This window comes from Diceros bicornis, chromosome 8 (genome assembly GCF_020826845.1).
Source record: "Diceros bicornis minor isolate mBicDic1 chromosome 8, mDicBic1.mat.cur, whole genome shotgun sequence".
NCBI classification, from domain to species: domain Eukaryota; kingdom Metazoa; phylum Chordata; class Mammalia; order Perissodactyla; family Rhinocerotidae; genus Diceros; species Diceros bicornis.
In genome coordinates, this window is record NC_080747.1 from 44,122,982 (window position 1) to 44,146,776 (window position 23,795).

General features: G+C 42.3%; 1 protein-coding gene across 1 annotated transcript in view; it reads left to right on the forward strand.

Annotated features, from left to right (window-relative positions):
* The first annotated feature begins 2,682 nt into the window (after positions 1 to 2,682).
* SPMAP2L (sperm microtubule associated protein 2 like) overlaps positions 2,683 to 23,795 on the forward strand; it is a 60,711-nt gene continuing 39,598 nt past the window's right edge. The window contains exon 1 of the mRNA XM_058547142.1: positions 2,683 to 3,136. Within this exon, the coding sequence (XP_058403125.1) occupies positions 2,716 to 3,136 (421 nt within the window). The 5' untranslated portion in view covers positions 2,683 to 2,715. The remainder of the gene's footprint in view (positions 3,137 to 23,795) is intronic.

A 23,795-nucleotide genomic window follows, 5' to 3' on the forward strand; every position in this document is an offset into this window, starting at 1 on the left:
TGTTGTTAAGGAGCTTACATTCTGCTGGGGAGGCATACACAAAAATAAAAAAGCAGATGAAATAATTACAAATTGTGTTGAAGCAAAGATCTGACATAGAAAATAAAGGCAAGAAGATTTTTTAAAACTACTGTGGGCTGGAAAGACCTCTCTGAGTGGGTGATATTTAAGCTGAGCCCTAAAGTATAGAAAAGAGCCGGTATGTGAAAAGGGGTAGAAGTGGGCTCCAGCCAGTGGGGACAGGTGTAGGAAGAGCTGAAATGGGAAACAGCTTGACATGTGAGAGAAGAACAGGGAGGCTGGAATGTAGACAGCAAGGGTGGAGCAGCCCAGAGGGGACTGGAGAGAGAGGCAAGAACCAGATCCAGGGGCAACTTATAGTACAAAGCTTGAGATTTATTCTAAACAGTTTAGAATATCACGACTGGAGGTAGGTCAGGTCAGAACACCAGTTGGGAGGCCACTGCAGAATCCCGAGAGATGACAATGGCTTAGACCAGCATGGTGATGGGAGACGGAAAGAAAAGCATGGACTAAAGACATATTTGAAGAATGAACTGGAGTTGCTGATGCATTAGAGGTGGAGAGGGGGGTGAGGGAAAGAGAGAATCAAGATTGATTCCTAAATTTCTCCCAGAAAAAACGTAAGTCAGATGCATGAGGTTAGTGTTTAAAATCAGAATGCCAATATATAGCTGTGATGTGAATTAGAATGCATTCTGTGTGATCCTAATCTCTCCCAGTGAGCAGACTCCCTGGGAAGCTGGGTCATGTCAGAAAGTTGCCAGGTGAGCATGGATCTGTTGATGTATCAGGCCACAACATCCATCTCAAGAGAGCCTGAAGAACCGGCTGTAACTTTTGCAGTCTGTTGGCTTCAGTCCCTCTCCCCTCTGCAGTTTTGAACACAGCCGCTAGGATAGACAGATATTCAGCATGGATATCCTTCTGTACAGCCATTGTGGGCTGAAGCTCCTCTTCTGATTGACACATTCTTTGGCTATTTGAAGGCATTCCATTTAGGGGTGGACTAGTTGTAGTGATTTGGGAGCCATCCTGCCTCTTTGAGGTGAATTTAGGTAACTCTTCCCTAATTGTTTACATGTTGAGTTAAAACTCTCTCTGGATAGCTTTATTTCTCCTTTTCCCAAGTTTCTGGGAGATACTTCTTGAATTTCCATACAGTACTGCCCATGTCTATACCAAGGTGTGTCTGAGGGAGCAGATTTCCTGATTCACACATTGCATTCTCTTCTAGTTCCACTCCAGGTGACATCCACAATCCAAAATGTTTCTCTTTTAACTTTTTGCATCTATGAGACAAAGAACATCTAAGGAGTACTCAGTAGGGTGCAAAAAGTATACTTGGCTTTACCACATACTTGGGCAGATGACTTCTTCTTTAACACCTCTAGTCTCTTCTTTCGAAAAGAAACACATCACTGAAATGCTACCACTGCTCTTCTCCTCTGCCACACCATCATGGCCATGAAAATTAGCTGAAAGCACTCCTCAAGAAATTGAGAGAGGGTGGCTCGGTGCTGTAGTGGTTAAGTTCCAGTACTCTGCCTTGGAGTTCACAGATTTGGATCCCAGGAGCAGACCTACGCACCACTCATCAAGCCATGCTGTGGCGGCATCCCACATACAAAATAAAGGAAGATTGGCACAGATGTTAGCTCAGGAAAGAAAGAAAGAAGGGGGGGGGGGCGGGGAGAGAGAGAGAAAAAGAAAGAAAGAAATTGAGAGATGTCCAGGCCACATACCTTTTATAATATTATAATATAACAATAATGATAAAAAAAAGAGAGGGGGGTTGCCACAAAGAGAGTTATAAAAATTCTGGTATATTGTATTTAAAAGATATCACATCTAACAAATTAATGCTATCAATACACACACGCACATACACACAAATACATTGCACTAAAAGTTGTGTTCACAAGATAATTACAGGATTTAAAAAAACAATGATTTATAGTGCACTTCAGTAGACAGTGTGCCCTGTAATGAGACACAAGTTGTAGATGAATATATTTTTCTTTTAATCCTGTCAGTGTTTCTTTGTGACTGCGTGTAGAACTTCATGTGGAAATAAAGTAAAAAACCAAAATTTGAGACTTTTCCTGAAAGTTAAGCTTGGACCAAATGACATACTGGTGTCGCCCTCCTCCCACAACCCTCCTTCCTATTGTCACGCATTTACTAGAAACTGGTGGAAATCAGTCTTACTGATCCAGGACCTTAGAATTTTATCAATCTCGGCATCCCCTCCCTGGACGAACAGGGGACAAAGGCCTATGGAGAGCCTGTGCTACGGAACCTCTGACTGCTCTGCAGTCGGAGCGGTGCTGTAACTAGACTGTAAGCTGATGTGTTCTGCCTCAGAGCCTCGGCAACGGAGTGCACGCGACGGTCCTCACCCTGAACGCGCGGAACAGCCGGTCGGGAGCCCGCCCTCTTTCTCCGCGGACGAGCCTCCAGCTCCTCTCCGCCAGGCGGCGCGCGGCGCGTCCCCTTGGCAACCGGGGAACGTGCCGGGAGGGCGGGGCGCCCAGGGCGGGGCGCGTGGGGGTCGGGGCGGGGCGTGTCGGGGTCGGCTGGGGCGGGGCGCGGGCGGCCCCCATCCCTCTCCTGTCCCGCAGAAGGCGAACAGCGGCCCGGTGTGGCGCAGCGATCATCGGTGCTGCGCGCAGCCGGGGCCTCTGGGGACCAATGGAGAACCCAGAGTTTTCGGGTTCATCCGCGCTGTCCGATGCGCGTGACACGACAGACATATCCGCTGGCCTCGAAGCCCGCCAGAAGCCCTTAGTACTCAGGATCCTCGACGTGCACAACAAGTTTGAGGGGCGGGAGGAACCGGAAGAGCCCGAGGAGGCCGATGAGTGTGAAGAGGCCGATGAGTCCGACGAGATCACCGAGCCCCGCGAACCCCGTGAGCCCCACAAATCCTACGAGCCCCATGTGCGCCGCGAGCTCCGCAAGCTCCGCGAGCCCCGTAAGCCCCAGGGGCCCCGTGCTCTCCGCGAGCCCCACAAGCCCCACCAAGCCGAGGTGCTTCCCAGCGCCGCCGTGATGATCTCCCCGTCTCTGGTGACCAGATTCCCGCCGCGGATTCGGCTGTCTTCCCTGAGCGGTAGGTGTCGGGGCCCCTCCGAGGCACTGAGCAATCCTGCCCCAGCCAGAACTGGGGGTCCTAATATGAAGGTTTGCATGCAAGAGCTCACTTTGTTCTAAAGTAAGATGTCTTTTGTCATTTCATTTACCTGCTGCTTTGCAGTCACCTATCTTTGGACCTCAAGAGACTCTGATGGGAAATGGAGACTCTGGTAATGAGAGAAACTGAATCTCTTCGCTCTCTCCTCTCTCCACCTGATGACCTCCTAGCTGGCTTGATTACCCACTGTCACTTCTTTTTGAAGCCCCTCTTAATTCTTCTCTACAGTTAGTCATTGCTTTCCTCTGGGTTGCACTTAAGATCGTGAGTTACATCATTATCTTTCTCCCCAACTAAAGGGAATGATCCTTGAAAGGAGGATATTTTTGTCAGTGTTTGGCACATGTCAGTCAATAAATGCTACCATTACATTGTAAAAGTTGTAGTAACAAAACACTCATTGAGCAGGAATTCAAAGAGTACATTTACTAAGTGCTTACTATATGCTCAGTCCTCACCAAGGTAACAGGGCTAATGTATAAACATCCTTTGCTCTGACCACACCAGCTCACTGATGACCCCACCCCAAACAGTTCTTTATCCACTTCCCGTCCCTTGACTGACCACTTTTTATCTCATATTCTCCTTGACTTTTCTTTATCAGCCTGGATTCTATGGTCTGTCATTTCTTTTTTTTTTTTTTTTTTTAAAGATTTTATTTATTTATTTTTCCCCCAAAGCCCCAGTAGATAGTTGTCTGTCATAGCTGCGCATCCTTCTAGTTGCTGTATGTGGGATGCGGCCCCAGCATGGCCGGAGAAGCGGTGCGTCGGGTGCGCGCCCGGGCTTCCGAACCCGGGCCGCCAGCAGCGGAGCGCGCGCACCCAACCGCCAAGCCACGGGGCTGGCCTGGTCTGTCATTTCAGTTGCTCACTTACAACATCTTCCACCTCCTCATTGGCTCTTTGGCTATCCACCATACTTCTCCTGGCAAAACCCCAACCCTGGTTAAACCCAACCACCCTCCCTCCCTCTGCCTACACCTGAGCAGCTGACTCTTGCTGTACAAAATCACGCAATCATACTGACTGCTTTTCTTTCAATTTCATGACCACAACTCTCAATTGATCGCTTGGCATTGCCCAGCAAGCCCACTTTATTCACCTCATAAGTTAGTTCTCCTAATTTCTGAGAAGATGGTTAAATGTCTTCTTTACTCTTCTCCAGTCTTCACACCTTTGACCCCCAAATAGCTGAAGACTTTGCCTCACACTTTACCTAGAAAATAGAAGCAATCAGTCATGAACTTCCTTATTTTCTTACCACTAACCTATTGCTTACCCAAATCTGCACCAATGTATCTGTCTTTTCTTGTATTTCAGGGAAGAATTGTGCCTCTTTTTATGAAAAGCAAAATCCTCCACTAGTGCTTTGAATTTCACTCCTGTCTCCTACAGAACTTTGTTCCTGCAGTTCTCCCCTCTCTCTCACAGCATCAATTTCTCCCTTTCTAATGAATCAGTCCCATGAGCATACACATATACTCTAGAATCTTCCATCTTGAAATAACCCTTGACCCTATGTCTTCGTCAGACCCCTCCTGCTCTCACCATTGCCACTATTTTTCTGCTCTCCTTCATTGCAGAATTTGTCAAGAGTTGTCTATACTCACTGACTCCGTTTTCTCACCTGTCATTCTCTCCTCAACCTACCTAGTTAGTCTTCTTTCCCCTCCACTCCACTGAAACTGCTGTAGTTTACTGCCTTTCTCTCCACCACCAACCCTGTCATCATGCATGGAGATTTCAGTATCCATGAGGATGATCCATTTGGCTTCTCAGTTCTTTCACCTCCTCACTTTTGAATGAAGGGTCCTTCACCCCATCTTAGGCACCCACTACCCTAGCCTTTGACAATGTCAATTGCTGTACCATTTCCAAAATCTCCGTTTCAAGCACTGCAGTCTCTAACCATGTCCTATCTTTCCAGCTCACTCATTCCTCCTGTACCCCCTCTATCAATTCTTCAGCTTCAAAGGGACCTCTAACCCATTGATGCTATTAATTTTTCGTTATATATCACTACCTTATATCCTTCTGGCTCTCCTTACTCACTTTGTAGTCCATGGTCCACCAATGGAATCACTCTCTTGCAAATGTCTTTAACTCTCTTGCTTCGTCCTCTATCCTTCTTGCCTGCACTTGAAAAACAGATGATGACAAGAGAAAAACAAATAACTATGCTTACTGATCTTTAAATGCATGACCTTGAACTTCAAGTGGGCTCTCAGTGCTACTTGGCAATCATACTACATTTCCCAGTCAATTCATTTTCCAACATGGAATCTACCAAACTACTAGCATCTGAACATATATACTCTACCTTTTCCCCTGTTAATAATGGATGAACGGTTCTTGTTCCTGTTAAAGGCCATTCTCTCAACCTGTATGTTGGATCCCATCCCATCTAACTTTAAGCCCTTTGTTCCTAAAATTAGCCCCTCTCTGTCCTATTCATTGCCATCAGCACATGAACACACAGCAATAACTCCTATATTAAAAAAAACAAACCTTCCCTTAACTCCACGTACCCCTCCAGGTACCACTCCTATGTCTCTGCTCCTGTTTAGAGAAAAATTCCTCAAAATAGTTGTCTATAAGTCATTATCCTCGCATCCTCTCCTCTCATTCTCTTGAAAGCCCACTTAAGCTTTGGTCTTGTCTGCTTAGCTGAAGTTGCTCTTATTGAGGTCACAATGACCTCTGCCTTGCCAAATTCACTGGTTAATTCTTCATCCGCGTCTTACTCATTTGACACATTCACTCTTCTTCCTTGGAAGTCTTTCTTTACTTTGTCATCCTACCTCATCCTAACTCAGTTTCCTTTGCTAGATCCTCCACTTCCCACCTTCTAGGTTGAAGTGAGTGATGGCTCAGTTCTCTCAGATTCTTTAGAACTTTCCTTGTTCCTTGGGTGACGTCATCAGTTCCATGCCTTTAATTGTATGCTGGTGACTTCTCAAATTATCTCTAGCCTCAGCTTCTCTCTTGAGCTCCAGAGTTGTATAACCAATTGTCTATTTAACATCCCTACTTGAATATCTAGTAGGCAGGTAAAATTTAATGTGTCCATAGCTGAACTCTTTCTTCCACACCTAAACTTGCTCTTCCCCAGTTGTTGCCCATTTCCGCAAATGACACCACTATTCATCCCTCCAGGTGCTCAGGTCAAGAACCCTGGAGTCATTCTTGACGCCTGTTTTTCTCTTACACCCTGCCTCCAAACCATTAGCAAACCCTAATTTTGAAATATATCACGACTATGGCCATTTCTTAACGTCTAAACCTTCGTCATCTTTCTATGCCACTGTCTTCTCTTGCTTGGTCCACTGCAGTCGCTTCCAGTTTGGCTCTTGCTTCCCCTCTTTCCCCATCACACCCTACCCCCATTCATTGTTCGTATAGTGGTCACAGGGATTCCTTAGAACATACATTATGTGCAACTCTCCTGCTCTCACCTCTCCAGAGGGGGTTCTCATCCCAAGTAATTTGTAATCTAAAATCCTTAGCAGGCCTACAAGGCCCCACATGATCTGGCCCCTGCCTGCCTCCCCAAACTCATGTCCCTACCATCTCTACTCTCCAGCCATGTGGGCCTCCTTGCTCCCACCTCACAATCATTTCACTTGCTTTTTCCTTTGCCAGGACACACTTCCCTCCAGTATTTGTCACTTCTGTGAAAAGAACACTCTTTGGCCTACTCATTTTCTTTAAAACACTTAATCTGACTGTTATGTATCTGTTTGTTTACTGTTTACATTAAGCTCTCAGAGGGCAGAACCTTTGTCTTCTCCACTGTTTCATCCACAATGCCTCAAGCAGTGCCTGGAACAAGTCAGGATTTAGCAATTACTGTCGAATGAAAGAGCTCTCATTCAGCCACTATGTCACCAAATCCAATGGTTCCTTCTCTCTTGTTAGGGTTGTTAAGAAGATTACATGAGTTAATACCTGTAAAGCATTTAGAACAGACCGTGGTACATGGTAAGTACTTAGTAGATATTAGCCATTATTATTAGTAGTGTTAGGATTATTATCTTATTTGACCTCTTGGCAGCATTTAAGACATTTGGCCACTCCCTTCTTGAAACATACCTATTTCTCTTGGCCTCTATGACATCACAGTCTCCCAGTTTATCACCTACCTGACTGGTTGCTTCATCTCTCATTTGCTGAGTCCTCCCTGTTTTCCTGAGCTCTAAAGGGCTCCATGCTGACCCTTTTTCTCTTTATTTACACTTTTCCCCCCTACATGGTCATATCTACACTCATGGCTTTAAATAGATTCTCTATGCTGCTGTCTCCTAAATTTATATATTCCAGCTCTGCTCTTTCTCCTGAGGCCCACACTCATGTGTTCAGCTGGCTACTGGACATCTCCATTTGGATATATCACAGGCATCTCAAATGTAATATGCTTAGAGACAGAAGTCTTGATTTTTCTCCCAGTCTTGTTCCTCCCTCAGTCTTCCAACTGGATGCTTCCAGAAGATAGCATTCAGTTGCTCAAGCCAAAAAAAAAAATCTGTTAGTTCTCCCTGATTCCTCTTTCTTCTCTTTGCCCTCAAATCCAATACATCCAAGGCAGATTCTCTTAGTTTTCTCTCCAGAACATTTGCTGAATTCCTTCATTTCCCTCATCCCAATGATGGTCATTCGTCACCTGGATTCTTATATGAGTAGTAGTCTCCCTACTTCTACTCTTGTCCCCTGCAATCTCTTTGCAGCTGCAGCCAGAGTGAGGATTGTAAAAACCGAATAAGATCACATCTTTCCCTCACTATATAGTCCTTCCTGTGTCTTCTCACTGCTCTTAGGATAAACCCGAACTTTTTACAGGGGTCTGTAGAGCAATCCGGGCTCTCTGACTGCACCTCCTACCACTCTGCCCCAGTTATACGGGCTTCTTTTCTTTTCCTCTAAATGGCCAATCCCATACTTGCTCCTGCTTCAGAATCTGCGTGTGTGGTTCCCTTTCTCTAGATGCTTATTGTTTTCCCAGGATTGGCTCCTAGTTAATTCCTCAGCCCATGTTTGTTTTTTTTTTTAATTTTTTTATTGATGTCTTAATAGTTTATAGCATTGTGAAATTTTAGTTGTACATTATTGTTTGTCAGTCACCAAATAAATGCCTCCCTTCACCCCTTGTGCCCACCCCCCAACCCCCTTGCCCCTGGTAACCACCAAACAGTTCTCTCTGTCCGTGTGTTGGTTTATCTTCCACATATGAGTGAAATCATGCAGTGTTTGTCTTTGTCTCTCTGGCTTATTTCACTTAACATAACCCTCCAGGTCCATCCATGTTGTTGCACATGGAACAATTTTGTCTTTTTTTATGGCTCCTCAGCCCATGTTTTTATTTTTTTATTTTATTTTTTTAATAATTTTATTTATTTATTTTTTTCCCCAAAGCCCCAGTAGATAGTTGTATGCCATAGCTGCACATCCTTCCAGTCGCTGTACATGGGACGCGGCCTCAGCATGGCGGTAGAAGCGGTGCGTCGGTGCGCGCCCGGGTTCCGAACCCGGGCCGCCAGCAGCGGAATGTGCGCACTTAACCGCTAAGCCACGGGGCCGGCCCATCAGCCCATGTTTTTAAAAGGTGGAAAAGCCTACCTTTTAGAGGTATCCTAAAGTAGCTATCCTAAAGTAGCCCCCCTGAAGTAGCTTGATGATAAGACTCTCTCTAAAAAGTTTTCAGACTCTGCTTTAGAAAACACCACTTTAAAGCTTCCTATCTTCTCAATTGTCGTCTAGATTTTTTTTTTTTTTGGTGAGGAAGATTAGCCCTGAGCCAACATCTGTTGCCAATTCTCCCCTCTTTGCTAAGGAAGATCGGCCCTGGGCTAACATCCGTGCCCGTCGTCCCCTACCTTACATGTGGGACTCCTGCCACAGCATGGCTTGATAAGTGGTGCATAGGTCTGCGCCCGGGATCCAAACCTGTGAACCCCGGGCCACCAAAGTGGAGCACGCGAACCCAACCACTATGCCACCAGGCTGGCCCCAATTGTCTTCTAGATTTTTCTTGTTAAAAATTCCAATAAGTCTTTGTGCTAATTTCCTTAGTAAAGCTCAATAAGCATCAAGCATATTTATATAATATTTATGTAAAATAGTGTAAGCAATAGGCAATATTTAGTCAGCATGTCACCATGTCTCTGCTCACTCAATAAAAATTGCTCCATCTAACATTTAATGAGCATCTGCTAAGGCATCTTCTGTGTCCTATGGGGATGTGTAGATGACTGAGACATGGCAGTTTGGTTGTTTGCAAATTTTTAAAATTTCTATTATAGAATAGGTCCTATCATTTGTAAATCACCTTACTAATGTGTTATCACCTAATCATCACTGTCACTGTTAAATTTTTTGAGCACTTACCCTGTTCAGGGTGTAGACACTGAGCTGTAGATGAGTAAGACATGGATCCCATCTTTGAAGGACTATTAATGTGGCTGGGGAGGCTGAACACGTCCATAACAATAACACATCCATAGCAACTAAGTAAAGTGGACTGGAGTGGCCGATGGGACAGTCACTTCATTTTTCTGAGTTAAATGGCAATGCTAACCTCTTTTTAAAAAAAAGAAGAAAGGCTAAGAAAAAAAACAGTCCCAAAGTACTCATTAAAGCTACTTACCTAAAATAGGTTGAAATAGAGACTAAATGTTGAATCTCAAGTATACAGAACCCAAAGTATTTACTCTGGATTTATAAAGGATTAAGAAAGTGATTTAAAAGAAACAGGATCTCAGGCAAGTGTGGGAGTATGGAGGGAAATCATATTGATTGAAAATTTTTTTTAACTTAAAACTGTTTTGAAATTTGTAAGGCATTCACATGATTAAAAAACCAAAACAATATTAAAAGACAACAAGGAGGGGCTGGCCCCGTGGCGCGTAGTGGTTAAGTGCGCGCTCCTCTGCTGGCGGCCCTGGTCTGGATCCCGGGCGCGTGCCGATGCACTGCTTGTCAGGCCATCCTGTGGAGGTGTCCCCCATAAAGTAGAGGAAGATGGGCACGGATGTTAGCTCAGGGCCAGTCTTCCTCAGCAAAAAAGAGGAAGATTAGCGTGGATGTTAGCTCAGAGCTGATCTTCCTCACACACACACACACACACAAAAAGATGACAAGGAAATGTCTCACTCCCATCCTGTCCCCTCTCTTGCCTTTTACAGGTAACAACTTTTACTAGTTTCTATGTATCTTTATATAAATACAAGACAATACTATACAAGCTTGTGTGTGTGTTCCCCCTTTCTTACTAAAGGGTAGCATATGCTATGCTGTTCTTCACTCTTTTCACTTGACGGTATATCTTTCCATATAAGCACATACAGAGCTTCCTCATTTTTTAAGAGAACAGCTGCCTCATGTTCCATTACATAGATGTGCCACTACTAATTTAACACCTCTTGATTGTTTCCAGGATGTTGCTATTACAAGCAATGCCATAATAGATAAACCTGTACAAAATATCATTTAGTACAAGTGCAGGCATATCCGTAGAATAAATTTCCAAAAGTGGAATTACTGGAGGGTAACTTCGATTTCGTAACATTGCCCTTCATGGGAGTTGATTCATTTTGTACGCCCACCAGCAGTACAAGTGTCTATTTCTTCACAACTTCAACATTGTAGTGTGTGGTCATACTTTTGGCTTTCTGAAAATCTAATAGACAAAAAACTGGTGTGTCAACTGAGTTTTAATTTGCATTTATCTTATTACATGAGTGATATTAAGCATCTTTTTTGATATGTATTTTTTTCATGTCCTTTGCCTGTTTTCCTTTTGACTTGCTAAGTTTTTATTTACAGGGAGATTAGCCCTTTGTCTGGGATACATATGACATTTTTTCAGTTTGTTGGTAGTCTCTTTGTCTTTGCTTATCTTTATATTTTTGGTTATGCCGTAAAAACATTTTTTATAGTAAAACTTATCAATCCTTTCTTTTATGGCTTCTGTATTGAATCATAATTAGAAAGGCCTTTTCTACTTCTAGGTTATGAAGGAATTCACCCATGTGTTTTCTTTCACAGTCTTTTTTTTTGTGTGAGGAAGATCATCCCTGTGCTAACGTCTGCCAATCCTCCTCTTTTTTTTTTTTTTTTGGCTGAGGAAGACTGCCCTGGGCTAACATCCATGCCCATCTTCCTCCACTTTATATGGGACGCCACCACAGCATGGCTTGCTAGGCGGTGTGTCGGTGCGCGCCTGGGATCCAAACTGGCGAACCCGGGACGCTGCAGTGGAGCGCGCGCACTTAACCACTTGCGCCACCGGGCCGGCCCCATTTCACAGTCTTTTTTTAAACATTTAAATCTTTGATCCATTTTGACTTGATCCTGGTGTGTGATGTGAGTTATAAATCCACCTTTCTTAGTGGCTCCCCGTTGCCTGTGCCATCTTCACACAGATGAAATCAGGTGAAAATGAACATGAAAAATAGATTTGAAATTAGAAAAAATAAGTCACAAAAGTACAGACTTAGGGGTGTGAGAGGAGGCACAGCTTAATAGTTAGCTTGAAGATCTGACATTTTTGAGCTCTAGTTTGCATTAAAGTCCCAGATTTATTGTTGTTGTTTTTTAACCAGGTGGTAGGGCTTGCACTCCTCCTGCCGCTGTCTCCTCGTCCTTTCTCCTGCTCTCCCATCTCTTGCCAGATGACCCTGAGCTAAGGCAGTGGGGAGCACAGTGGGGAGCTATGCCTAGGAGAGGAGCAAGGAAGAGTAAACAGTAGTAACAGATCATCTTGCTTAATATCTCATGTCAAAGAACATCCCAGTGTTTGTAGGTATCACATAGTCATACCTAGTATAGAACTGGAGTACTTTAAGACTAGTCTTCAAAACAATAGTCCCCCTGAAATAAGCATGAATTTTACTTCAGAAAGCCTTGGAAAGTAATGTAGGTCTTACTGAAGTCTCTTCAAGGGAATTTTACCATCTAACACAGAGCAAAACCTGCTAAAATGTTCTTGAGGCATTTCTCTTCTCAAATCTCTGTCACCATGGTAGCTGCTCCTTGCAAATACCTTTCCTGTTACTCTCAAGCTCCAGCTCGCCCCTCTCTAACCGTCTCTTCCCCTTCCCCCTAGATCTGTTCTGAGAGCTGCTCCCTGCTTTTTCTTTGTAGTCAGGGGTACCCCATTAGGTACAACCAGGGACTAGAGGCTGAACAGCTCAAACATGGGCTCCTTAGGAGGCAGGGAAGAGGGCAAGGTGGAGAATAGTTGTACTTTGATATTTCATCTTCATCATGTTGCAAAATGCTTTACTTCCTGCAATGGGACTCCCAGTGTAGGAGTGCCTCCTCACCATCAGGGAAGAATGGCTTTAATCGTGAATGGCTTTCTCCCAGCAGATGGCGGCCTTCCCCATCAGATGGCTTGGAGCACAGGCTGGATCATCCCATTTATTAGCTTGAAAAGGCAACATGAGCAGCGTGGTTTATGTTCTACAGAACACAGTAAAATACAAAACTTTAAAGAGCATAATACAGCCATAATGTTCTGATTATCCCTTAGAGGGAGATGCTATTCATCATCCTGCTCAAAATCCTTTAGGGGCTTCTTCCTGTTGGTCTTAGAATAAAAGCCAACTCCTGGCCTGACCACAAATCCTGCTGTCCTTTCCCTGGCTCCTTGCCCTCCATCCACCCTGACCAATGGTCTTGCTGGGCCTTTCACTTTATTCCATCTCAGGGCCTTTACACTTGCTGTGTCCTCTGTCTGAAATGCCCTTCCTCTCTCATTCCCTCTTCTCCTCTCAGATCATCATATGTCTGGCAACTTCTTGTCTTTCATTTCCACAGTTAAAGCATCATTTTCTCTGGAAGTTGCTTCCCTGACTACTCTACCTAAACTGGGTACCCCCTTCCTTCTTACCTTACCTCATGCTAATTTATTTTCTTCCTAGCACTTACCATTGTCTGAAATTATTTACTTGTTTATTATCTGTCTATCCACCTGAAAGGCAAGCTGCGTAAGGGTAGGACAGAGACTTTATCTTGACCCTTCTCTAGTCCAACGCTTAGAATGCATAGATGAATTAGCTAAAAGTCATTCATATGGACATTCTTGAACATTTTCTAGATTCACTCAATAGTTATTGAGCTCACAGTAGCTTATGTTCATTGAGTGTTCTACATATTTAACATCCTCTCATTTTATCTTAAAACAACCCTTTGAAGTAAGAACTATTTGTGTCCCCATTTTAAGATGAGGAGACTGAAGCACAGAGGAGTTAAGTGATTTTCCAAAGGCCACACACACAGTAACAGAGCAGAGACTGAACACCAGGCAGTCAGCTCCCACACCCTCTCCACTTCACCCCACACTGTTCTCCCGGGGCTAGGTGCGAGGGATGACGAAGGTGAAAGTCAGTGAGATGATGAAGGGCAAGAGCTCAGCGCAGTGCTTGGCACACTGTCAGTGCTGAGTAGATATCAGTGTTTAGTAAATAGTAACTGGTGCGCCTGTTAAGAGTCGGGGAATAAGACGTCTATTCAGCTGCGTACGCTGTGTGCTCTGAGGAGTACAAAATAAAGCAGAATCTTTCCTCAGGAGTTTATAAGGTAAGGGAAATAATAATATAGGCATAAATCTGACAACATCTGTAATTAGAGCCCGGATGAGTGATGTGGGCATTCAGCCCAACCATAACCAGGCCCTCTACATACAATTCTCTCTCACTATTGTATCACCCTGCAAAGTCCCCAATTTATTTTTGTCCCCAGTTTATAGATGAGGAATCTGAAACTCAGTTCTTTGTCTGAGGGCATGTGGTGGTGGGACCAGCATTCAAAACCCTGTCAGTTTGATCTAGAGCCTGTGAAGTACTGCAGTGTCTAGGTGGGTGGGTGCCAGCTTGACCTTGAGTGAGAGAAAAGAAGTGCTGATGTTACTCTCTACGGAAGATGGAGCTGGGAAATATTTGAGGGACAGGGAGTGACGCTGGGGTTGTGCCACAGGAAGATCTGCCGGTAAGGACGGATTGGATGTGTGACAGCCTCCCTTACCCCAAAGAAATGTGAACACTTGAACACTGCCGTGCCCAAGAGTCGTGGCTCCAGCTATGTACTGGGGATTTCAGTTTGAGCACACGCTGAGTAGAAGAGGAAGCTTGATGCTGTTGGAAAGAGCACTGGACTAGGAGGTAGGAGACTTGGAATTTACTTTTGGTTTTGCCGTGGCTGCATGTCTGTTTCCTTTCTAGTGAAATGAAGTGAGTAGACTAGCCACTCTGTACGGACATCTCTGGTGTTGAGAGTCTGTATTTTAGTACAGCTGCTTAATTTGATGTAACAAGATAGTGCCCAAGTGAGATTACTGTATATTCTTGAATATAAGGAAACCAAAAGCCATTCTGCTCAATTTGAATATATAAACTTTTAGGGATAAAGATATAATAGACAAATATTTAGTTATAATTGTGTTAATTTAGTTATACATGTAAAATTAAAATAACATTAAAATAAATGATATGATTTAGAAATAGTTATTTCTAGTGTCATATTTCGTGAATAAGTTTTACTCAGTTTTTTCACATACATGTTTGACATCACTAGAGTCTCTTTTTGAGTAATTTAACACAATTTCTCAGGGCATATCATTTTTATTTCTAAGTAAATTTTTATTTCTAAGTAAAATTTTGAGATAGAAAACTTAAAAGTTTTTTATTATGGAATTCAAACATGCACAAAATAGAGAATGTTATAATGAACTCCCATGTACCCATCACCTAGTTTCAATAATTATTAACATTTTGCTAATCTTGGTTCATCTAGGCCTCCTCCCCCCCACCCCCTCACCACACACACACACACACACACACACACACACAAACACACATTTTTTGGGCATCCTATAGGACAAATTGTTTTAAAGAAAATACCAGATACCATGTCATTTCACCCATAAATACCTCAGTATGCATTTCTAATTGCTAAGGACTTTTTAAAAAACCGTAATCATCATGTCATTACACTGAACAAAATTTACGATGATTCTTTGATACCATCTAATACCCACTAAATATTTAGGCTTCCGTATTTGTCTCAAAAATGTATTTTTCAGTTGGTTTGTTAAATTAGGCCTCAAATAAGGACCACACATTGCATTTGGGAGTTGTGTCTCCTCTCTGTTATTCTTTATCACTAATCTTTATCTTCTCCCTTTTTAAAACACCATTGTTAGAAAAATTGGGTAAAATATCCCATATTCTGAATTTGATTTGTTCTTTGTGATGTCTTTAACTTTTCTCTAGCACCCCTATTTCTTGCAAATCAGGTAGATTAAGAGGCTTGCTTATATTCAGAATAAATCGTTTCGGCCAACAATTTTTCGCAGGTGATGCTGTGCACTTCCTCCTGTATCAGGCTTCCAGGCGCACCGTGTCTGGCTCTCCCATTTGTGGTGGTTCTAAGATTGATGAGGGGGTTCAGGTGAGGTCAGCTTGATTCCTCCATTATAAAGTTCTCCATCCATCCTTCACCGAATTGTTTTAGCATCTAGTCTCATTCATTGCCTAGATTCTATTATTTTATTAGGGGTAAGATAGGGCCCCCTTGGAAACTATGTTTGATGCTGTCACTGGAAATTATGTTACAAGCCATCAGAACCCATTCATGTAATGTAACAGTAAGAGCTTTTTTTTTAATTCATGTTGTAGGTGTACTTTTATCGTCACAATATAATCCCTGTATTCTTTGTGTTTTGTCTTTCTATTTTGCTTTTTAAAATGATGTTTAAAGCTTGTTTAGAGCAACATCCAACACTTAGGATTAAAAGATCGTCTCCCCAAGAATAATTACTAAATCGGTTTTAAATTTCTTCACCTCTCCCCTCTTTTTGAATGCTAATTTTTTTCCTTTTTTTTAATTGTGGAATTTTTCTTGTACATTATTGTTTATCAGTCACCGTATAAGTGCATCCCTCCACCCTTTGTGCCCAACCCCCACCCCCCTAGCCCCTGGTAACCACCAAACAGTTCTATCTGTCCGTGTGTTCGTTATCTTCCACATATGTGTGAAATCATGCCCTGTTTGTCTTTCTCTTTCTGGCTTATTTCATTTAACATAATACCCTCCAGGTCTATCCATGTGGTTGCAGATGGGACGATTTTGTCTTTCTTTATGGCTGAGTAGTATTCCATGGTATATATATACCACATCTTCTTTATTGATTCATCAGTCGAGGGACACTTGGGTTGCTTCCATGTCTTGGCTGTAGTGAATAATGCTGCGATGAACATAGGGGTGCATAAGCCTCTTTAGATTGTTGATTTCAGGTTCGTTGGGTAGATACTCAGTAGTGGGATAGCTGGATCATAAGGTATTTCTATTTTTAATTTTTTGAGGAATCTCCATACTGTTTTCCGTAGAGGCTGCACCAGTTTGCATTCCCACCAGCAGTGGATTAGGGTTCCCATTTCTCCACAGCCTCTCCAGCATTTGTTGCTTTTTGTCTTGGTGATTACAGCCATTCTAACGGGTGTAAGGTGATATCTTAGTGTGGTTTTGATTTGCATTTCCCTGATGACTAGTGATGTTGAGCATCTTTTCATGTGCCTATTGGCCATCTGTATATCTTCTTTGGAGAAGTGTCTGTTCATTTCCTCTGCCCATTTTTTGATTGGGTTTTTTGTCTTTTTGTTATTCAGTTGTGTGAGTTCTTTATATATTATGGAGATTAATCCCTTGTCAGATATATAGTTTGCAAATATTTTTTCCCAGCTAATGGGTTCCCTATTCATTTTGATCCTGGTTTCATTTGCCTTGTAGAAGCTCTTTAATCTGACGAAGTCCCACTTGTTTATTTTTTCTTTTGTTTCCCTTGTCTGAGTAGACATGGAATTCAAGAAGATCCCTTTATGGCTGATGGCGAGTAGTGTATTACCTATATTTTCCTCCAGGAGTTTTATAGTTTCAGGTCTCACCTTCAGGTTTTTGATCCATTTTGAGTTAATTTTTGTGTATGGTAAAAGAAGGTGGTCTACTTGCATTCTTTTGCAAGCGGCTGTCCAGTTTTCCCAGCACCATTTATTGAAGAGACTTTCCTTTCTCCACTGTATGTCCTTAGCTCCTTTGTCAAAGATTAGCTGCCCATAGATGTGAGGTTTTATTTCTGGACTTTCAGTTCTGTTCCATTGATCTGTGTGTCTGTTTTTGTACCAGTACCATGCTGTTTTAATTACTATTGCTTTGTAGTATGTTTTGAAGTCAAGGATTGTGATGCCTCCAGCCTTGTTCTTCTTTTTCAAGATTGCTTTAGGTATACGGGGTCTTTTGTTGCCTCATATGAATGTTAGTATTCTTTGTTCTGTTTCTATGAAGAATGTCCTTGGGATTCTGATTGGGATTGCATTGAATCTGTAGATTGCTTTAGGCAGTATGGGCATTTTAACTATGTTTATTCTTCCAATCCAAGTGCATGGAATATTTTTCCGTTTCTTTATGTCATCATTGATTTCGCTCAATAATGTCTTATAGTTTTCATTGTTTAGGTCTTTCACTTCCTTGGTTAAATTTACTCCTAGATATTTTATTCTTTTTGTTGCAATTGTAAATGGGATTGTCTTCTTGAGTTCTCTTTCTGTTAGCTCGTCGTTGGTATATAGAAATGCAACTGATTTCTGTAAGTTGATTTTGTACCCTGCCGCTTGGCTGTAGTTGTTGATTATTTCTAATAGTTTTCCAATGGATTATTTAGGGTTTTCTATATATAAGATCATGTATCTGCAAACTTCTTTGTTGCCTGTTTGGATTCCTTTTATTCCTTTTTCTTGCCTAATTGCTCTGGCCAGAACCTCCAGTAGTGTGTTGAATAAGAGTGGCAAGAGTGGGCACCCTTGTCTTGTCCCTGTTTTCAGAGGGATGACTTTCAGTTTTTCCCCATTGAGTATGATGTTGGCTGTGGGTTTGTCATATATGGCCTTTATTACGTTAAGGTACTTTCCTTCTATACCCATTTTGTTGAGAGTTTTTATCATAAATCAATGTTGGATCTTGTCAAAAGCCTTCTCTGCATCTATTGAGATGACCATATGGTTTTTATTCCTCATTTTATTAATGTGGTATATCACATTGATTGATTTGCAGATGTTGAACTATCCCTGTGTCCCTGGTATAAATCCCGCTTGATCACGGTGTATGATCTTTTTAATGTATTACTGTATTCGATTTGCCAGTATTTTGTTGAGGAGTTTTGCATCTATGTTCATCAGGAATATTGGTCTGTAGTTTTCCTTCTTAGTATTGTCTTTGCCTGGCTTTGGTATCAGGGTGATGTTGGCCTCGTAGAATTGTGTTGGGAAGTGTTCCATCTTCCTCTATTTTTTGGAATAGTTTGAGAAGGATAGATATTGTGTCTTCTTGGAATGTTTGGTAAAATTCTCCAGAGAAGCGATCTGGTCCTGGACTTTTATTTTTTGGGAGGTTTTTGATTACTGTTTCAATCTCTTTACTTGTGATTGGTCTATTCAGGTTCTCTATTTCTTCTTGATTCAGTTTTGGGAGGTTTATGAGTCTAGGAATTTATCCATTTCTTCTAGATTGTCCACTTTTTTGGAATATAGTTTTTCATAGTATTCTCTTATAATCTTTTGTATTTCTGTGGTATCTCTTGTAATTTCTCCTTTTTCATTTCTAATTTTATTTATTTGAGCCTTCTCTCTTTTTTTCTTGGTGAGTCTGGCTAAGGGTTTGTCGGTTTTGTTTATCTTCTCAAAGAACCAGCTCTTTGTTTCATTGATCCTTTCTACTGTTTTTTTTAATTTCAGTTTCATTTATTTCTGCTCTGATTTTTATTATTTCCCTCCTTCTGCTGACTTTAGGCTTTGTTTGTTCCTCTTTTTCTAATTCTGTTAGGCGTAGTTTGAGGTTGCTTATTTGGGCTTTTTCTTGTTTGTTAAGGTGGGCCTGTATTGCTATGAGTTTCTCTCTCAGGACTGCTTTTGCTGCATCCCATATGAGTTGGTATGGTGTATTTTCATTTTCATTTGTCTCCAGATATGCTTTCATTTCTCCTTTAATTTCACCAATGATCCATTGGTGGTTTAGTAGCATGTTGTTGAGTCTCCACAGCTTTGTCACTTTCCCGGTGTTTTCCTTGTAGTTGATTTCTAACTTCATGGCATTATGGTCTGAAAAGAAGCTTGTTATGGTTTCAATCTTCTTAAATTTATATAAGCATGCCTTGTTTCCCAACATATGGTCTATTCTTGAGAATGTTCCATGCGTGCTTGAGAAGAATGTGTAATCTGCTGTGTTTAGGTGGAGTGCTCTGTATATGTCTATTAAGTCCATCTCATCTAGTTTTTCATTTAGGTCCATTATTTCCTTATTTATTTTCTGTCTAGATGATCTGTCTATTGATGAGAGTGGGGTGTTAAGATGCCCTACTATTATTGTGTTGTTGTTAATATCTCCTTATACGTTTGTTAATAGTTGCTTTATGCACGTTGGTGCTCCTGTATTGGGTGCATATATATTTAAAAGTGATATGTCTTCTTGGTGGAGTGTCCCTTTTATGATCATATAATGCCCCTCTTTGTCTCTCATTACCTGTTTTATCTTGAAGTCAACTTTGTCTGATATAAGTATGGCAATACCTGCTTTCTTTTGTTTGCCATAAGCTTGGAGTATTGTCTTCCATCCTTTCACTCTGAGCCTGTGTTTGTCTTTAGAGCTGAGATGTGTTTCCGGGAGGTAGCATATTGTTGGGACTTGCTTTTTAATCCATCCCACCACTCTGTGTCTTTTGATTGGAAAGTTCAGTCCATTTACATTTAGGGTAATTATTGATATATGGGGGCTTGTTGTTGTTATTTTATCACTCTTTTTCCGGTTCTTTTGCATTTATTTTGTTTCTCGTCCCGTGTGTTTCAGACTACCAATGCAGTTTGGTAGTTCTGTATGGGGTTTCTCTTAGTTTTCTCTTTCTTTATCATGTGTGATTCTGTTCTGATTATTTGGTTAGTGGTTACCATGAGGTTTGTATAAAAAATCTTGTGGATGTGATAGTCCATTTTTTGATGACCTCTTATTCCCTTAGACTAAGTCGATTCGGTCCCTTTCCTCTTCCCCTTCTATGTTATTGTTGTCACATCTTATTCCTTCTTGTGTTGTGAGTTCATGTTTAACATGATGAGGTTATATTTATGCTTGGTGCTTACCTTCCCTTGATCTTTGGTTTTATAATTAAGTGTTTGCTAATCTATTTTGATAGAGGACTGCAATTTTTCTGGTTTTGTCGACCTACTTTCCTCCTCGTTCAAAACTTTGAATCCCCTTTCTCTTTTTTCCTCAGGGATGAGGGCCTTTTTGAGCACTTCTTGCAGTGGGGGTCTCGTGACAATGAACTCCCTTAGCTTTTGTTTATCTGGGATAGTTATTATTTCTCCATCATATCTGAAGGATATTTTTGCTGGATAGAGTATTCTTGGCTGAAAGTTTTTGTCCTTTAGAATTTTGAATATATCGTTCTACTCTCTCCTAGCCTGTAAAGTTTCTGTCGAGAAATCAGCTGAGAGCTGGATAGGAAATCCTTTGTATGTTATTTTTTTTTGTCTAGCTGCCTTTAATATTTTTTCTTTGTCATTGACTTTTGCCAGCTTTACTACTATATGCCTTGGAGAGGGTCTTTTCGTGTTCATATATTTAGGAGATCTGTTGATTTCATTCACTGGTATTTCCATCTCCTTCCCCAGGTTTGGGAAGTTCTCAGATATTATTTCTTTGAACAAGTTCTCTGCTCCTTTTTCCCTCTCTTCTCCCTCTGGAATACCTATAATCCTTATGTTGGGTTTCCTAATTGAGTTGGATATTTCTCGGAGAGTTTCTTCATTTCTTTTTAATCTTAGTTCTCTTTCCTCCTCCATCTGGAGCACTTCTGCATTGCTGTCCTCAATATTGCTAATTCTTTCCTCCATATTGTCAGCTCTGGTGCTTAAGGCTTTCAGATTTGTCTTTATCTCCTCTATTGTGTTTTTCGTCTCTAAGATTTCTGATTGTTTTTTTTTATAGTTTCAATCTCTTTTGTGAAGAAACTCCTAATTTCACTGAATTGTCTGTCTGTGTTTTCTTGTATTTCATTAATCTTTTTTATGATGGCTATTTTGAATTCTGTGTCTTTAAGGTTATACATTTCTGTGCTTTCCGGGTTGACTTCTGGGTGCTTGTCATTTTCCTTTTGGTCTGGAGATTTAATATATTTTTGCATGGTGCCTGTTGGCATTGGCTTACCTTTCCTCATAGTGAAAATATACAGTCACAGTTTCCTCTTGCTGCCGCTGGGTGGGCGTCAAGGGCTGGGTATTCTGGCCCGCCTCAATCTGTGGGCACTCTTGTCGGCCCCTGGCTGATCTGTGGTCTGGCTGATCAGCTGAGTGGAGGCTGCTGGGGGTGCTGTGTGGAAACAGCTGGAGCTGGAGCGCAGCTAGGCCGAAGCAGCTGGGGCTCGGGTGCGGGTGGGTTGAAGCAGCTGCAGCTGAAGTGCTGCTGGGCCAAAGAAGCTGGAACTGAAGTGCACTGAGCTGAAGAAGGAGGAGGAGCGGGAGTGCCGCTGGGCTGAAGAAGCTGGAACTGGAGTGTGCTGGCCCAAAGAAGCTGGAACTGGAGTGTGCTGGCCCAAAGAAGCTGGAACTGGAGTGTGCTGGGCCGAAGAAGCTGGAACTGGAGTGTGCTGGCCCAAAGAAGCTGGAACTGGAGTGCGGTGGGCCGAAGTTGCTGGCGCCAAGTCAGCTGGAGCCTGCGCACAGGCCAAGCCGAAGCAGCTGGAGCCGGGGGTAGGGGGGAAGGTCAAGCCGAAGGAGCTGGGGGTGGGGTACGTTCCAGCTGAAAGAGCTGGGGCTGTGGCACGGTGGAGCCGGGGAAGCTGGGGCCGTGGCTTGGTCCAGCTGGAGCAGCTGGGGCTGTGGCGTGGTGGGGACTAAGCTGCTGCCGCCTCTGGTGCAGGGGGTGCAGGCTCGCCCCACTGCTGGTCAGGCCGGGCGCCTGGGGTCCACTGCCTCTGGGGACGGGGCTGAGCTGAAGCGCCGCTGTGCTGACGCACCAGTCGGCCAGGCCGGGGTCGGGGTTGGGGAGCTTACTTTCCCCTCCCCGATCTCAGAAGTTTCTCGCCTTGCTATCTCTCTCTGCTCCCCTGAGGGGCTAGGTTGTTGAAACTACCCTCGCAACAGTTCCACTCCCTCCGTAGGGGGATCTCCTCAGGCTGTGAGGGGTCTTGGAGAGGGCCGTTTTCATGCGGCGAGCTGCCCCTCCCCCTCCTCTGAGAGCCGCGTGGTCTCAGTCTCTGGGTCGCAGTCCTTGGGGAAGAAAGGGAGCTCCTCTTACCTCCTTCCACTTACTCTGGAGATTCCAGCATCCCAGTCCTCGGGTGTATGGCTGCCTGGGTGCCTCAGACATCCCCTGTGTTGTGTGAATAGCTTCTGTTGGAATATGAATGTCCTTTTTGTTGTGTCTTAGATGGGGAGAGTTCAGTGGGAGAAGCTCACTCTGCCATGATGCTGACGTCACTCTAAATACTAATTTTTGTTGGGAGAGCTCTAAAATTATTCCATTCTAGCAATAATGAAAGTTGTTTCAGGCTAATACGTTTTCGTTGGCCAGTTTTTGGTGAGAAAATAAAATAATTGAGAAAATGCCTCATAAGATAGGTTCTTGTAAGAACTTCCATATAAGGTAACCTCCTCTTCTCTGAGGAATAATTTTTGGGAAAAAAATCTTGCCTTATATTCAGTAATTTATGATACTTTACTGGAAATTTTCTTATTTTTCTTAATTTAACTTAGTTTTGTGAAACATATATATCAAGAGTAAAGTTTGAAGAAGGATAAAAAGTAAGAAAGTAGGATTCTCTTCACCATTCCATTAGCAGGCCTGATAATTTATTTTGTGCCTATGTAACACCAATGAGACCTCACAAGAAAAATTTATTTCAGATTTCAATATTAGGAAAAGTTGGTGTTTTTTGCTTTCAGTGGTAGAATGCTCAGGTACAACTGTACTGGGCTTTATTATACATTTTTCTTTTGTTTCATTTTATTTTCCTTTCCCTTCTCCCATCTCTATTTTTCTGCCTCCTTCAATTTTTCGTCTTAAAACAGATAATATCCTCTTGTAGTGTATGTGTTCATGTAAGCAACCTCAAATCCTTTTAGAACTGAGGGAAGGATATAAATACATAAAGAAACCAATGAAAATATGTATGAGTACATGTTCACAGTTAGTTTCTTATTTCACTGATATTAATTTTTATAGTTGGAACCCTTAATAGTAAACACTTCCTGAACAGTTACTTAAACTTAACAGTTCCTTAAACAAATGTTTTTTTAATTTACAGATATTTAAGCAGAATCTTAATTCTTGAATTTTTAGGATTAATAATAGGTACTATTTGTTGTGTATTCACTGTGTTTTGAGCACTATACAGAGTGCTTTACATGTATTATCTTATTTAACTTTCACACAACAACATTTTGAGGTAAGAACCCATTTTACACATGAGAAAACCAAGGTACAGAGAGAGTAAGTACACTTGCCCAAGATCAGAGGTTAGAGCCAGGACCTGGTTC